At 41.0% G+C, this 18,074-nt stretch overlaps 1 protein-coding gene across 9 annotated transcripts in view; it reads left to right on the top strand.

Annotated features, from left to right (window-relative positions):
• Positions 1-18,074, top strand: part of RBFOX1 (RNA binding fox-1 homolog 1) — a 414,111-nt gene that overhangs the window by 353,626 nt on the left and 42,411 nt on the right. For 6 of the 9 annotated variants that reach the window (XM_065412636.1, XM_065412632.1, XM_065412628.1 and 3 more), the window contains one exon: positions 12,963-13,002. The exons of the other annotated variants lie outside the window; for them this stretch is intronic. In XM_065412636.1, the coding sequence (XP_065268708.1) occupies positions 12,963-13,002 (40 nt within the window). The remainder of the gene's footprint in view (positions 1-12,962; positions 13,003-18,074) is intronic. 9 annotated transcript variants of the gene reach the window in all.

Here is an 18,074-nt window from a genome sequence, read left to right as displayed (position 1 = left end):
ACAAAGGAAGTGAAGCAAGTAAACTCTCCTGTGGGAAGGCTTGTCTCTGTGATAATGGGTCAGGTTCAGTGGGAGCAATATCAGTCTCTCTGTCCAATCCAGGTGAGACAATAGAAGGATTCAGTGACCTTGCTCTGGCATGAGTGAATGATTGGGACCTTGCAGAGCAAGGGGAGCCCCAAGGATTCCAAGGAGGCCAACGAGAAAATTAATATGGCACAGGAGGCCAGTATGTACCAGGCCAAGAACTTCTGTCTTTGCTGCAGTGTCAGTCTTAATACTGGTGCTGTTCCTCCAGAGAAGGTCTAGAGGACTTCCATGGTCGGTACTTGGAAAGAAATGGAGAAGGTAGAGAAGGATTCTGAGCCCAAGGGAGAGGAATCCCCCGAACAGTCTGCAGGCAATGGAGGGGTCAAACCTGCGAGGGCCCCGATGTGTCTGTAGTCCAGTGAGAAGAGTGCATCGGTACAGAAGATTGTATGATGGTGTCGTACTGTTTGGGATATTGAGGCTGCACTGAAATTCAGTATGGGAAAAGTCATTGGTACCAGTGCAGAGGTCAGTACTGTATCTGAAAAACAGGTCGGTACCGAAGGTGTGGAGCTGGGATTAGTATCACTGGGGTTGAAGATTATGTCAGTACTGAAGTAGGGTGCCTCAATGCCAATGATAGGACTGGATTCATCTTTTTAGCAGGCCTCTTAACTGGTACTGAGGGAGACTCTGGCAATGGTCCATAGTCCAGAATAATCAACTGGGGCAAGCCTGGGACCACAGAGGGCAACACCACAGCTGAGGACTCCTGTATCAGAAGAGAGTCCAGGATGCATAGGCAAAATAAATCAGCTGCTGCCTGAAAAGCCAGTGAGGTCAATATAGTAAATGCCAAAACCAATGTAGTCTGTACCAGATGCAATGGACATCCCACAGACAGTATTGGAGTCATTGGTATGAGACCAGTCTATTCTTGCCTCTGTAGTGGGTAGTGCTCTATCTTGGGCACTCGAAGAGTCTTTGCAATGTCCCACACTCCTCCTAGAAGAGGAGGAAGAATCTCTCTCATTCCTGGAATGGCTCTGATTATTCTTTAGTTCTCTTCCTCCAAAGATCAGAGGAAGGATAATGGTCCCTTCTTCTCTATAGAAAAGAATTTGAGTCTGCTGGTCTGTCAGAGGCTAGCGCCAGTTCTGAAGTAGTTTGATGGCCTGGAGGGAGCTGAAGTGTGCCTCAGTGCTTGTTCCATGAGATGTTTCTTCAGGCATAGGTGCCTGGCAACTTGCATTCTCCTTTTGAATGACTGGCAGATAGAGCACTTTACTTTACTGTGCCCCTCTCCAAGCAACAAGCAGTATAGGGGGTTGCTATTCCAGATAGCCACCCCACATAAGACAGTGCTTAAAACCTGGGGAAGACATAGCACCAGGTTTATTATCTAACAAACAACTAATAAAACTACTAAAGCTAACTAACTAAATAACTAAGGGGTACTACTAAGCTAAAACTAACTATTTACAAAGCACACAGAGAAATCTCACTGTGGCACAGTAACCATGAGGAAAAATCAGTATGCGGAGCTCTGATTCAGGCCATGGTTGGTAAGAAGGAACTGTGAGTGGGGTGGGGAAAGGGAAAGGGTGTCAGGGCATTGGCAGCCTCGGGAGGGGCTGCAGTCTGGGATCTCTGACTGATGCCTTCCCACTGAACTGGAGATTGGTGCTATTGGTTCCCCCCCTATTTTGCTCATCCCTCAGGTCATTCTCAAACTGAAGCTGGATCATGCCATACGGATAACTCACTGAACCTGCCTGGCCAAGACAATATTGGTTCTCCAAGCTTTCCAGGCTCTTGGTCCAACTTCTCAGACTTCTTCCCTTCCTTCCAGGCCTACTGTCCCAACATCATGGTCAGCTGTAGCATCTAGGTCTGAGCAATCTGCATCTCGTGGCGTGGATGCAGTACAGTTAGATCAGGTGGGAAAGAGCTGTTCAGAGGCAGTCCAACAGGTTCTAAATAGTGGGAAGCTATTTACTATATCAGCTTATTTGGGCAAGTGGATATGCTTTTCAGTTTGGTCATTGGCTCAGGGAATTCAGTCGGTACTAGCCTGGATTCATGACATTTTGGATACCTGTTCTATTTTAAATCATCAGGTCTGTCAATCAGCTCATTAAGGGTCCATTTGGTAGTGTTGACAGGATTTCATTCCTTGATCCAAGGGAAATCGGCATTTTCTACCCTGATGGTTGTTAGGTTTCTGAAAAGAATCTGTTCCCCTGTGGGACCTTAACACTGTGCTTGCTTCTCTAGTAGGGCCTCCATTCAAGCCTCTAGCAACCTGCTTTCTGTTTCTCCTGTGCCAGAAGATGGCCTTTCTTATTGCTCTAACATCAGCAAGGAGGTAAATGAACTGCAGGGCCTAATGTCAAAACCTCTCTTCAGGCCACATCCAAAATTTTTGACCCAAGTGGTTTCACCTTTTCACCTTAGCCAAACAATGTGCTTGCCTGTATTTTTTTCCTAAGATACACTTGAATGCAGATGAACAGTGACTTCATACCTTGGATATACAACAAACCTTGGTTTTCTATCCGGACAGGAGTCAATCATTTTGATTATCATCCTGGCTTTTTGTCTCCCATGTGGACCAGATGAGAGGTCAAGCAGATTCGGTACAAACAATTTCAAGATGGATTATTTCCTGTATCACAATGGCATATAGTATAGCAAATGCCACACGTCCACAAAGGCTTTTGGCTCATTCAATGAGCCGAAGCCACATCTGTGGTATTTCTCAGGAATATTCCCATATTGGACATAATCAGAGCTGCAACTTGGTCTTCCATGCATATCTTTGCCAAACACTATACCATAATGATTGCTTCTAGGTCAGATGCAAGCTTGGGAAGAACAGTTCTGCAGGCACTATTTAAGTAGACGCTGAGCCCCACCTCCTTTGTTACTGCTTGCAGATCACCACAGTGGAATACACATCTGCAACCACTTGAAGAAGAAAAAATGGTTACTTGCCAGTACTGTAACTGTTCTTCGAGACGTGGGTGCAGAGGTGTGTTCCACAACTGACCCTTCATCCCCTCTGCATCAGAGTCTTCAGTCACAGATTCCAGTGTGAAGGAACTGAGGGGCATTGGGAAGGCGCCACCATTAAATAGTCTCAGGAAGGGCTGCGAAGGGGCATAGGACGCTTGTGCATAATTTTATATGAATGTGTAGTCCTGCCATTTACTTCAGTGGAGCCAGGATTTCGCCCATTGAGTTTAAACACATGCTTAAGTTTTTCTTCACAGGATAGGGGTCTGTGTTTTGAAATAGTAGGCAGGAAATACAAGTTCCCTTGCATGACTAGAAAGACATGACACTGAAGCACCTGTTAACAGTACAATCGTAAGTCTCTTCTCTTTCTACTTTTGTGAAGTGTATGCAAAATATTAAATATAATTTTTTAAAATAAATAAATAAATTTAAGATCAATCTATGCAAATGAATGATAACTCTAAGGACTGTTGTGGTCCTAAGGGGCCTAGGTTGAAATCCTGACCTCGCTGAAGTCAATGGAAGGTTTCCTTTGATTTTATGCAGGAAGTATGTTATAGTGATTAGAACAGAAGATTGGAAGTCAGAACTTAAGATCTTCTCCTGGACTTCACACTGTCTAACTGTGGGACCTTGGGAAAGTCACTTACACCAACATTTTCAAATGTGGGTGCCCAAAGGCAGACAATCCATAATACGGAAACTAAGTGATTGCCCTGATTTTCAGAAGTGTTTTTATGTTCTTGGATGAAATGTCACATATACAGCGGCAGAGGGTGTGGTTCTCCCCCACCACCACCACACACACACTTCCCCACATCCTTTATGTGTAGGTATGATGGCTTTTCAAGAAGATTTTTTTAATTGAAAGGTGGCCACGAATTACGCATGCCCCCTCACTCCACCCCAGTTTTCTTCAGTTACAAAACCTGGCTCAGCTGCTGACTAGATTTAAGTGAAAAGCTTTATTGTTATAATCCATAATAATTTATTCATTGACCTCCTCATGTGCTAATCCCATGAAGTCCAGTCTCTGGGCATAATCCTGCTTCCATAAGGAATTGTATTATTGATATAAATAGGAGAAAGATTTGGCCTTGATTTTGGAAAAAGGAGGAGGAGGACAAGAGGAGAACAAGCAAAATGTTTTCTTCAGTTTAAAGACCAAATTGCATGCTAGTGCAGGGAAGTGACAGTGTTCAAGGAGACAGGAGAGGCAAATCTAATATCAAAAACACGTAAATAAAATATTTCTAATACTTCATATTTTATATAAAATGTAGTATCAACAATCATGAATGTTCTGTGGGTCTGGAGTGTGATAAACAGATGGAGGATTACTCTAACCCAGAACATATTTACTTTAATGAAAAGTGAATACAATTTTATTGTGGATAGTAGTTTTCTTCTTTCATACCCAAAGCTGTTTATAAACTGTTGTATTTAGAAGGAAAAGAAAACATACTTATTCAAGAGACAGTGGTGTCATATTTCACAAGCAGTCCCATTTATTTCAGTAGGGGTACTTAAGGTATAAAGATTGAGAAAGGGTGGCAGAATGCATTCTCAGTCCTAACTCAGATCAGCTGTTATTGACTTCAGTGGGACTTGGCCTGATAAGGTAATTCAAGATTTGACCCTATGTTAATGCTACTTCAATGTAGCGGAGATAAAAATCTCCATAACTGCAGAACTAGTGGGTTTGTGATGTTAAATTGCAAAGGAAGTGAAGCCTAGATTAACTGAAAGGGGAAGGGATATTTATTCAGGCTGTTTAAAACTTGTTTTGTTTTCTTCTTGTTAACACCTATTGAAATTCAAACACCTGAAAAATGTTTGGAAGAAAAGTTTTTCTTTTAAAATTTAATACCCCAGCCCTTCATTTAAAGTTTGAGAGAGTTCTAACTCCCCATGTCTGGGTCATCTAGGGAACATTGCTCTTGGAAAATAAGAAAGATATGGTTTGATATTCCTGATATTGCTGAGATTACAAACAATCAAGGGCATAAATCACTTTTTACAAAATTATTTTTAACCAACTTTTATAATACATCACAAAGATGGGGAAAAAGGAGGGAGGAGCAGGGAGTGGGTGCAAGAAATCTCATTTTTCTTTACTTCCCAGAACTCTTTTAAGGTTTAAACAGCATTATCAGCCATACTACAACACAACCTGGATTTTTTCCAATATGTGTTTTACAGCAGAAGCAGTAAAACAAATATAATATACACTTAATCAGTAAAACAAAAATAGAAACACAGGAAATCCTGTACTGGATAAGACCAGTGGTCCAGCTGTGAAAATGGCCATTACCAAATGCTTCAGAGGAAGGTACAAAAATCCTCATAATAGATTATTGTGAAATAACATACCCATAGGGGAAGCTTCTTCCTAACCCCCAGCCAATTAGTAGCTGGTTTATATCCTGAAGCTTGTGTAGGGTTGCCAGGCATCCAGTTTTTGACCGGAACACCCGGTCAAAAAGGGACCATGGCAGCTCTGGTCAGCAGTTAAAAGTCAGGTCAGCAGCACAGCCGGGGCCTGGGGCTCAGGCAGGCTCCCTACCTGCCCTGACTCTGCACTGCTCTCGAAAGCAGCCACCAGGTCCCTGCGACCCCTAGTGCTGGGGCAGCCAGGGACTGGGAGGCTCTGTGCGCTGCTCCCACCCTGAGTACCAGTTCTGCAGCTCCCATTGGCCAGGAACTACAACCAATGGGAGTTGCGGGGGGCGGAACCTACGGGTGCAAAGGCAGCACACACAATGCAGAACCGCCTGGCCACCCATGTGCCTAGAGGCTGTAGGGACCTGGCAGCCACTTCCTCAGAGCCACAGTATGCACCGCCGGGACCCCGCATTCCCACCCCCGCACTCCAAGTCCTTGGCCAAGCCCAGAGTCCCCTCCTGTACCCCAAACCCCTCATCCCCCCATGCACCCCAACCTTGTGGCCCAGCCCAGAGCCCCCTCCTGCACCTCAAAGCCCTCACCCCCAGCCCTCATCTCCACATACCCCAACCCTGTGCCCCAGCCCGGAGTCCCCTCCCACACCCAAACCGCTCATCCCCGGTCCAGCCCAGAGCCCACACCCCCAACCAGAACCCTCACCCTGCCTGCACCCCAATCCCCTGCCCCAGCCTGGAGCCCCCTCCTGCTCTCCAAATCCCTCATTCTTGGCCCCACAGCAGAGCCTGCACACCTAACCTAGAGCCCAGATCCTTTCCCGCACCCCAACCTCCTGCCCCAGCCTGGTGAAAGTGAGTGTGGGTGGTGGGGAAGAGTGAGCAGTGGGGGGATGGAGTGAGCAGGGGGCAGAGCCTCAGAGAAGGGGTGAGGAATGAGTGGGGCTTCAGAAAAGGGGCGGGGCAGGGGTGTTTGATTTTGTGTGATTAGAAAGTTGGCAACCCTAAGCATGTGGGTTTCTGTTCCATACCCATCCTCCCACCCACACAATGTAATGGATATTCTCAATAATATTTTTTTAATTTTGCTGTCAGAAAATTATTTTTTGCATGCAGTGCAGCCAAGGAAATATTGCTGAAATCTTAGGGCTTGGTTCTCCCCTCTGGAGCTCAAACAGAATGGAGAAGTACAGCTGCAGAGAGCCTGTTGTGGCTGATCCAGAGCCACGAGAAGCAGCTCTAACTTACTGCACTAGTATAAGTTACTTCAGGGAACTTAGGACACTGGAAGATCATCTCTGCCATGTCCCCCCTACACTCCCAAGACATGCCCTCTCCCTTCGCTTTGGGGTTTGGGGAGGAGGCTGGCACAGGAGTCAGTGACACTGGCTGAGTATATCCCCCCTAAAAAAATCACTTTTTCTGATTTTCCTGAACACTGATAAAATTTAAATAATAAAACACTTCTGAATACTTTCCCCAGGATTACACTTCTAACTAACAACCCAGTTAGCAGACTTATATACATCAATTATTAGAATGAGGCACTTCCTGTTACCTAGATTTTACTAGAAACCAACCCAGGGTTACACTTATATTGGTTTTATTAAATGCCGCTATTGGATCAAATAGAAAAAGGATGTAGCTTATTCATTCAACTCATTCATACCCTCATGCACCCACACTCTCACACAGGTGGAGAGTTACCGGAGACAGCAGAGGAAGCCGAGAAGCCAAAGCATAGTAGATCTGGTGTGTCTGTCTGTGGTCACGGATCCATGCCGGCAAGCAGGTCAAGAAGAAGAGGGCTTGTGAGCGTGCTTTCTTCCTTTTATTGGAACTGGGCGGCTCCTGTCATGTACACTAAGGCTACGTCCTCACTACGGAGGGGTGGGGGGAGGGTCGATTTAAGATACGCAAATTCAGCTACGCGAATAGCATAGCTGAATTCGATGTATCCGAGCCAACTTACCCCGCTGTGAGGACGGCGGCAAATCAACCTCCGCGGCTCCCCCGTCGACGGCGCTTACTCCTACCTGCGCTGGTGGAATACAAGCGTCGATTCAGGGATCGATTGTTGCGTCCCGACGAGACGCGATGATTCGATTCCCGAGAGATCGATTTCTACCCGCCGATTCAGGCGGGTAGTGAAGACGTAGCCTTAGTGTTCCTTCTGTGTCTGTCACCGAGAAGCATTCCCAGACCTCGTTCTTTTCACACATACCAGGTTCTTCTTTTCTTTACAGCACCCCATGATAGCCTTCTCAGGGCAGATTTCATCAGACACACCTGGCTCCGGGCTCTTTTCTCCTTGCAGTTCCTCTCCGCCCAGTTGCACATACACTCCCTTGTTCACACTCTCCCTGATCACGTGATGGAATACTGCAAAGCTTGGAGGTTATACAAGTGGTAACTGAAAAGCTTACAAAGCTTGCAAAAGTTACAAAATTTAAAAGGCTATGCTAACAATGACTAAAAGTTACAAAGTTTGCAAAAGGTTACAGAACTTAATGATCATACTAGCAATAACTGAAAAGTTACAAATCTTACAATCGCATTCTACTGGATTAAGCGGAGGCTTTACACAACATTTCCTTCCTACATCTGAAGTCAAACAACATAACTACTCCCAGGTCCTGTCTTGGCTCGTGTTGCACTCAGAGTGCATCTATTTATTTATTTTGAAAATACTTATTTATTTACCTCATGTGCACTGGGGAATTGTGTCCTTGTATAGTTGAGACAGTAATTAAAACTGGACTATTGTAATCTTCAGCAATTTAAGAATGGCGTGTTGTTTGAGTTTGTCCCCGAACAGGAAATATATTGAAGGTGGTTAAAAGGGTTGGGAGAGACTTCCCATTCAATTACTCACATGCGCCTATGTCCTTCATAAATTTAATACTATCCAGTGATATTGTGCTAGAAGTTTTTTTGCTTAGGCACTGTAGCTTCAAGTAGATTCTTGTCTGAGTAGGATATAGTAAGCTAGTAGAACTAAAAATGCTTCATTACTGGAACGCTGGATGAGATTGGAGCACTAGCTGACAGTGTTGAAATAGGAGTGGCTAGCTAGCCCCTCACAAAACTGTTTTATTAATGTTATACTACCTGTCGTTTTGTTTATTCCATTTTTAAAAGTCTTCATTATACACATTTTGTTCTACTTTGGCCTGATATATGGAACAGCTGCAGGTTCATAATCCACTTGACCTTTGTGCTACATATATCCATCCTCTTTTGAATCACCAGCCTTAGTATTAGGAACATACAGTTCATATTTGCTTTTTTTGTGTTGAAGAACTAGGATGCATTGTGCAGTAGCACTGACTTGTTTTGCATCATGTAATGATGGCCTCTGAAACAAAGAAATAGGTAATTCCTTTGAAAAAGGAATCTTCATATGTTTATAATAAGGAGTCCTCACCTTCCAACATGTATGGATATTTATACTGCATGTCATTTGAAAAACCTCACTGCATGAGAGTTCTAGAATAGTATTTCTCAAACTTTGGCGAAGTGTGAACCAGATCTTAGTAGTATCTTGTAAGCCACTTCTACTGCTGTTCATGATCATGTAATACGTCTGTGGAACCTGCAGGCATTGCTTAAATTAAAAAAAAAACATTTAATGTATTTTAATGCAATTAGAAACACCCATTGACTTCAGTGGAGCCAGGATTTCACCCATATTATTATTCGGTAGTAACTGTTGATTAACTATTGAGAAAAATAATGTTGAGAATATATTTCAGAGTATATATTTGGTCAGCAGAACTTGGCCATTTGGAATGTGAACATATGAATCCAGTTGATTAGATGATGTCTCTTTGACATAAAAGTGCTTATTGAAAATGCAAATATGACTTTTCTTAGGATTACAACTCAGCGACAGGTGCTTTCCCCAGGCAAATCAAGAGTATTAATGAAAAAAATGCACTTAGATATTTAACCCATGGAACAACTAGAGTTAATGCCAATATTGAAAATCAGACTTTTTAGGCTGCAAAAGCCTTTGTTTGTTTTTTGAAAAGGGGGGACATGCATATGAGAAACATGCAGTACATGTTTACTCCAAGTTTTAAAATGAGCAGGCCTAATCCATCACTGTAGTATTCCAGCTTTATGGCAGTGTAACTCCATTGAAATCACTGTGCTGTATATTAGTGCCTTTCATCCGGAAGGATTTCTAAACTAAAATGCAAACCATACACATTGATAATTTGTCTTGGCTGAAATGCAGCAACCTTTGGAGTGAAATGTTAACAACAACATAATTGCACTAAATAACAATTACAGATAAGAAGAGTAGAAGAACTTATCTAACGGAAACTGCAGGGGAATTTATATCAGTATAGTGTATTCACCAAAGTTGCAGTGTGGCCAAGGGACCAAGATTAACACTTCTGTTCCTGTGGAAAATGCCACCAGAACTTTAATGGCCACATGTTGTCAGGATCTTGATTGTACATCTTGCCCAACAGCAGTGTCCCCTAATACCACTGGTTCAGCATTGACTTAGTGGATAGGTCCCACCAATTTAATCACTGTCACTGTTCCTCATATAAGTGTTTCTTAGATTCATAGATTCCAAGGCCAGAAAGGATCATTGTAATCATCTAGTCTGACCTCCTGTATAACACAGGCCATAGAACATTCCCAAAATAATTCCTAGAGCATATATGTTAGAAAAACATCCAATCTCGATTTTAAAATTGTCAGCGATGGAGAATCCACCATGACCCTTGGTAAATTATTCCAATGGAATAATAACCTTCACTGTCAACAATGTATGCCTTATTTCTAGTCTGAATTTGTCTAGCTTGCACCTTCCAGCCATTGGATGGTGTTATACCTTTCTTTGCTAGATTGAAAAGTCCATTATTAAATATGTGTTCCCCATGTAGATGCTTACAGACCGTAATATAACCGTCTCTTTGTTAAAATCAATAGATTAAGCTCCTTAAGTCTGTCACTATAAGGTATATTTTCTAATCCTTTAATCATTCTCGTGGCTCTTCTCTGAACCTTCTCCAATTTATCAACATCTTTCTTGAAATGTGGGCACTAGAACTGGATATAGTTTTCCATCAGTGGTCACTTCAGTGCCAATACAGAGGTAAAATAATCTCTTTACTCCTATTTGAGATTCCTCTGTTTATGCATCTCAGGATTGCATAAACTCTTTTGGCCACAGCATTGCACTGGGGCACATGTTCAGCTCATTATCCACCATGAGCCCCAAATCTTTTTCAAAGTCACTGCTTCCCGGGATAGAGTCACCCATTGTGTAAGTATGGCCTACATTGTTTGTTCCTAGATGTCTACATTTACATTTAGCTGCATTAAAATTCATATTGTTTGCTTGCACCCAATTTACCAAGTAATCCTGATAACTCTGAATCAGTGACCTGTCTTCTTTGTTATTTGCCACTCCCCCAATTTTTGTGTCATCTGCAAACATTAATCAGTGATGATTTTGTTTTCTTCCAGGTCATTGATACAGATGTTAAACAGCATAGGGCCAAGAACCAGTCCCTGCAGGATACCACTGGAAATTCACCCGTTTGATGACAGTTTCCCATTTACAATTACATTTTGAGACCTATCACTTAGCCAGTTTTTAATCTGTTTAATGCATTCCATGTTAATTTTACATCTTTCTAGTTATTTAATCAAAATGTCATGCGGTACCAAATCAAACGCCTTAGAGCAGTCTAAGTATATTACGTCATAAGCTACTGCTTATGTCAGTCAAACGTATAATCACATCAAAAAAAGATATCAAGCTAGTCTGACAGGATCTATTTTCATAAACCTATCTTCAAAGTCTCCCATCCAAGTAATGACAAATCTTATTTAGTTTGGGAGCGCTTCCATGATCACAGCACAAAAAGATAATGCTGCAGGCAATTGAAAAATATATCTACTTTCCACACTGTTTAAAATTTTTAAACAGAATTTATATGAATCATTTTTTTCAGAACAGATTTTTTTATAGTAAATAGCACTGATAACTACACAACATGCAGGAATGAGCTCTTTTACAAATTGGCACGTGTGGCATCTCTACACCACTTCACTCGTATTCCTGGAGCCAGATTCATTGCAGTTATCTTATTTATATTTGGCCCATTTCTTTTTTCTTGCTTTTTTTTTTTTTTTGGTTTGTGCTTTGGTTTAAGGTTTATGGATATTTTCTACAAGTAAAGGATGCAAATCAGCATCTGAATAGGAATCTTTTGTTCATGCCATCAAAAAGGGAAGAATCCGAAGGCCAATTACAGTGTCAGAGGAACAGAAAGATGGGCCCTGGTGTGGGCTCCCTCCCACGGCAGTACCACTCATAGCAACACCCTCCCCATCCCAGCACTGCAACTCTAATCCTGGCCCAGTACCAAGGGGAATCCCAGTGGCTCCTGCATCCCACATGGCCTGTTGCCATGCTCTGGGTGTTGCAACTTGGCACTCACTGAAATTTGGGCCATGTGCAGGAGAAACCAGAGTGGCACACCAAGTTGGAATGCCCAGAGCAGGCATCAGGCCCGGCCATGGGAGTCCCTGGAGCCACTGCTGTTGGATGAGTCACAGACACAGGAAAAAGTCTCAGACAAACTGACAAACACTATCCATGGCTTTGTTCACACCATGACAAACCTGCAGTCTTAAAAGTGATACAAACTTTTAGCCTCCTAGGACACTTTGAGATGCCTGGGCACCTTTGGAGCTGGACTAGCTATTCCTTTGCCAGTGGTTAATTAATACTCATGTAAAAATGTCCTGTAAGTTAAAACTACCCTGTTTCCCTATAAATAAGGCAAAGATTTGTAATGCAAGGTTTGACTATTTGTATAGTATACTACAAGCTAGTTTTCAACAAAACTTTTATGCAACTCAGTGCAAGCATACTTATGGCCATATTCTACATTTATTCTATAATTTTTACCCTCAATGAAGTGAATGGGAGTTGTGCTTAAAAATTAATGGCAGGATTGTCCTTTGAACGTTTTTATGCAGAGGAAAAGGGGAGACCTATCCACTGCTTAATTTGTAATGAAAGGGGTGCCGGGGCTCAAGCAATTTTTTTTACATTCATAACTGATGCAGCAAGCCCAGAGGTTCTGAGGCTATAAACTGTGAAGCCTAGATATGCCAGGCTCAGCCATGGCAAGCTGTGGCACAAATTAAGCACTGTACTTATCAAAATTCAGACCCATTTTGAGAAACTGATCAAAGGCATTTGTTCTGTAATACTGTAACCCTTTGCTTCTCTTTGACTAAGCATTTGGCATACAGTATACAGCTGTTACGACATTCAGTCCAGTTTCCCTTTTCTAAGCTCAAAAGAACAGTGGATTAATATTACCAACCTCCTTAACCAATGTGAAGAGTGCCCCTTTATTCTTTTCCATTCTTGTGACAAGACTAACCTCAGCAGTGCAGGGGTTGGTGGTGTTTGCATGTGGAAATGCACTAATATGGATGTTTTTCTTTGTGTGTGCATCCTTGCAGTGTTGTTTACCAGGATGGATTTTATGGTGCAGACATTTATGTAAGTATTCATTGATGTGCATGCTGTCCTTGTACATTACCAGAGTCATTCTTTTTACAAGTTTGCTGCGTTGCTTGACTCTGTTTTGTCAATTTACCATCCCTCGCCTGTCAAAAAGAATTGAGAGGAATATCTCTCATATTGGAAGACCTTTCTGTTCATTACATCTATCATTGTTCAGTGGAGCTGAATTAACTCTTCAATCAAGTGCCGAATGAATGCAAAAATGAGAAAAGTGTTGCATTTTTTCACCCCTCAAAATTAAAGTTTCAATTTTTTTTTTAAGTACAATATATTTATATTTAAAACTCAAGACAAATTGAACAGTGTTTTAGACCTTCATTCTGAAAACACTATTGGACATGGGCTCTTATTTAGGAAAGCTTCCCTATTCAGGGCAACATTTAAGCACATGCTTAAGTCCCATTGATGGCAAGGGAATGTAAGTATATGCTTAGTTCAAGTTATTCTCAAGTCTTTTTTCCCTGAATATGGATGAACTTAAGTATGTTCTTAGATGCTTTCATGAACTGGTGGCAATAGAGTTTCCTACTGTGAGTAGTACCACTGGTGTCAGTGGGACTACTCATGGCTGTAAGAGGCTACCCGTGATAGCAAGTGCAGGCTTGGTCCTTAGTTATCTATTTTAAAATCTGTTTGCTCCATCTATTGGCTTATTTAATTGTATATATACTTTTTTTAATAATCATTTAATATATAATTTATTATGTGTCTTCTCATACTGACGATTTTAGGTAGGAAGTCTATGAAGAAGCTGTTTATCTCTAAATATGTCTAAACTAAACAGATTTTAAAATATGTGCCCTAATTTTCACTCCTTTGGAAAAAGTTAAACAATCATTAGAACCCAGGCTCACAATTTTTTTTAAATATATTGATGTATGAAAATCTCATAGACATGCCACTTATTTTTAGCTTCCCTTATTATTTTGATAGAACAATCAAATCCTAAAAATAGAGGTAATTAACTATCTTTATATGGCTTTCTTACCCTAATTGTGCTTCAATCAGCATTGGGATACAAAGAGATTGATTACATTAAATTGGTATGAACATTAAAAATTCATTAGATCATATTAGAAAACATTAGTTATATTTATTATCAATGATCCTTTAGAGACATTAGGATGAAACAGTTTAAATTTTCTGACAATAGATTTGTATAAAAAGGAAAAGAATCTGAGTTTATGGGGAGAAGTTATGTTTTTTTTTTCCCTGCTGGGACAGGATTGGCTGGTTACAATCATTTGAAAAAATACCTGCAAATTAAACAATATATATTAAGTGTTCAATTTGGGTTGGGATTCTTGCAGACTTTCAAAGTTATCAGCCCTCCACTATTCACAGTGGATGCAGCTCACCCCTTTACTGAAGGCCTACACAAACTTCTGTGTACTGCTTTAATTTCACTTAAACCTAGAGTTGGAAGTGTAAGAAGGATTTTACCGATACACAGGACCTTTTGCACAGGGGTGAGTTTTACCAGTAGCGTGGACTTCCGTTTTGCTCATCTTACCAGTCTGAAAGGCAAGAAGCCCTGCTGAACCTGAATTAACTTTACTGTGTATTTGGGAGTTACATATTTAAATTACAGTTGGTAGTTTTGGAGCCTACTGCTAATGAAACAAAAATGTACACCTTTTGGGCCCTCAGTGACACCAGAAATGCTTTTTTGTTTGTTTGATTGTGTTTTTTTAACAATATGACCAACACCCATGACAGGCATGAAAATGCTAAATAGAAACTGTGAATCTGATCAGCAAGGTACTTAAGAAAGTGCCTAACTTTAAGCATGTGAGTAGTCTCAATAAAGTTGTTTGGCATTAGGCTCTGGTCCTGCAATTGACTTAAATGAGGCTCCATGCAGATGCAGGGGTGTCGCCGCATCATGTCATTTACAGGATCAGTGTCTTAGCTTCCAAATACATTTCTCAGTTTCTGATATAGAATAATGCTTATCTTTCAGACAGATGGACTGAGTTAGTCATATAGTTTTCATATGTTGCAGACATTTTTTTTTCATTTTTACTTTGTATATTGTATCTAGAAATTTGTACCACGCAGCTCATCGTTTTTATTTTCGCTTTTGCTCTTTTCTACTCCTAAAATGTATTGAGAGAGAGAGAGAGAGAGAGATTGCGAGCTAGATGTGTGAGAATCAGTGGAGAGAAAACATATGATTCAGAATGTATTAGTTCCCTGGAGAGCACCGAGTTATTGACTGGCTCCCAATCGATTACCATGAAGCTCCAGCTCAGTTAGGCATTTTAAATGGAGAGCTGAAATGTGTGAAGAAAGGAGGGTCTGAGGGGGAAATGACACCACAGTGGAAAGAGTAAGCAACAGAAACAAATAGAAAAGAAGCAAAATTTAAATATATACCACAAATAATAGTAAAGAGGAGAGAGAAAAGACCCCTTCAAAAAAACACAAAAATAGCCAAGCTAAAAACAGCAAATACTTATAAAGCAAAACTGGAGGGGAAGGAGGGGAATCCACACAAAGATAAAGAATATCAAAGTGAATGTTGCCTGCGGTACAGGGTTGAGTAGCAAGTTTGGGGTGGGGTATCTTGGACTACTGACATATGCACAATTGATTTCTCCATTGGGTAGAAGATATGTAATGGAAGTGGAAAAGAGAGAGAAATCCAAAACATAATAATCAGTCAGGTAAAGATTGCATGGAAAATTAAGGGCAACAAACAGCCAGAATGAGTTAATGCTAACCAAAAGGGTAGAGCAGAATGAGAAGACTGTTATAAATATAGTAATGAGAAAGATACACTAAAGTGAAAATTCCACAGGCACACTACTAAATGACAAGGGGAAGGTAATAATGCCTCAGAAATAGTTGAGATATTGAACTCCCTTTTAAAATGTGCTTTTAACAAGGAAAATAAAGAAAAGACGGTTGCATAGTTAGGAAAAAAGGAAGGCCTTTTAAAATTAACTATTGATCCACTAACAAAAAACTTCTTTAAAAGAGAGTTAAGATTGCCTGATGGTGTTGTGTACCCTTCTAGAATACATATGTTCCCAGATGAAAATTGACAGCTGTAAGCATCAGGAAATACATTCAGCAAAATAAAAAACAAACATTAGAAAACAAAGAAACATGCAGTTAAAATAATGCTTTCAACTCACCACCCTTACCCTTAACTCTTCCCACTGGACCATTGAGGGAATGCTTCAAGGACATCTGAGTGCCACACCCTTCCCTAAGATGTGTGGAGGTAGGGTGAAAAAGAGCAGCGTTGTGGCCAAAAAAAAAAAAAAAAAGGTGTTTAAAACCCCCTCATTCCTGGTCTCAGAGGTCCCTTAGGGAGATGGCTTAAGCTCACCCTTTCACTCAGTGTTATTGCCCACAGTAAAATTTACCATACCCATTGCTAGGTACTTGCATCAGTTGTGGTGCACAGAACAAAATTCATACAAGTATAGAATTGGGAATGTGTATATGGAGTTGTAGGCACTGTACTGAGAAACTGGCATATTCTTTTTGTTAGGATGGGGATGGTAAAGTTATATTCCCAGTGCATATTGCCATCTCTCCAAGGGCATGGTTAAGGTAGTGGTGGGGTGTGATGCATATCTGCAGCTACTTCTTGAAGAAAGAGCAGGAGTAATTTGTAGAAGTGTAATAGTCATCCATTCAGTGTTCTCTTGATTATAATAGATGGCATTATGTCTGGCTTCCATAAAGCCAGATGTATAACAGCATTTTAATGTACAACACTTTCCTACACTAAAGACATTTAGATAATTTTGGATTTACTTATGAGAGCCAAACATTTTGAAGTTTACATGTGAAGTAATGATTTGTCACACTGGCAGTATTAAGTATGTTCTAATTGTTAGAGTAGGACCTGAGTCATCTTTCCAACCATCAAAGATTTAAAAGTGTTTTATAATTGTAGGTAAGCATTATTTTCTTCAGTTTTCAGATTGGTTAAATGATTTGTCCAAGGGCACACAATAAATAATAGTGGCAGATCCAGGAATAGAATCCAGGCATCTCCACTCTCAGTTCAATGCTCTATCCACTCAACCAAGTTATAGATGCCCACTTTTAAAAAAATATCTTAGATCTACAGATGCAGTGTCCTTTCATGTCCTATGCTTTGCATTGTAAATGTTGCATTAAAACAATTGAATGCTGCAATAATCATTTTAGTGGGTGATATTTGATGGGAAGGGTCTCATAGTGAGTTTGAGCAGAGGACTGTGAATCAGGATTTCTGAGTTACGTTCCATTTTCTGCCAGTGGCTTTTTATAGATTTGACCCTCAGCTACGTGATAGGCATTAAGTTATACCCCATGCTAGAGAGAGCTGTACACAGGCACAACACACAGCAGGAGCTCCCCTGAGGCAGCTAAATGCCTGCAGCAGGGAGTATGGCTGATGCTACACCATACTGGAGAGGGTAACATGTAGCTGTCACATGGGGCAGTTCCATAGTTTGAGACAAGATGGAGAAGATATAGAGACATGCCCCCTCTTTACCTCTTCCTGCTCTAGCTTTGCACCCTGAGCATGATAAAGATTATGCTCAAGCCCTATACTGGGGAAATGGGGCAGAGAAGGCTCTTTGCACCTTCTCCCCAGTGAAGGCAGACATTATTTAGCCCATAATGTCCACAATGAGTTTACTAATTGAAAATGGTTATATATAGTAGTTACCAGAGAGTGTCGAGAAATGTAACTACTTCATATTTGAAAAACTTGGAGATCCTTGGATGAAAGTCACTATCGAAATGCAAATTATTGTTCACATATCCTCAACATTTGTGCAAACTTTTATTTTTCTAATAATAGGAGTTCCATGCAAAGTGCCATAGTAGGATATAGTCCTAAGTGTTGAGAATAAAATTAATCTTTCCATCCATGAGATCTAGTTTGGCAATCTGTATTTATAAAAACAGCTGTCACTGTGCTATCTGAGCCCCAAGTTAACAATTAAGTAGACCATAAGGTATTATCAGGAGAGAATAAAACTGTGGTTTATATGCACTCTCTCTTTCTCTCTCTCTCCCTAAATATATACACA

Source organism: Emys orbicularis, chromosome 10 (assembly GCF_028017835.1).
Source record: "Emys orbicularis isolate rEmyOrb1 chromosome 10, rEmyOrb1.hap1, whole genome shotgun sequence".
In the NCBI taxonomy this organism is placed as follows: domain Eukaryota; kingdom Metazoa; phylum Chordata; order Testudines; family Emydidae; genus Emys; species Emys orbicularis.
The sequence above is the reverse complement of the archived record's forward strand: the minus strand, read 5'-3'. Positions and strand labels throughout refer to the sequence as shown.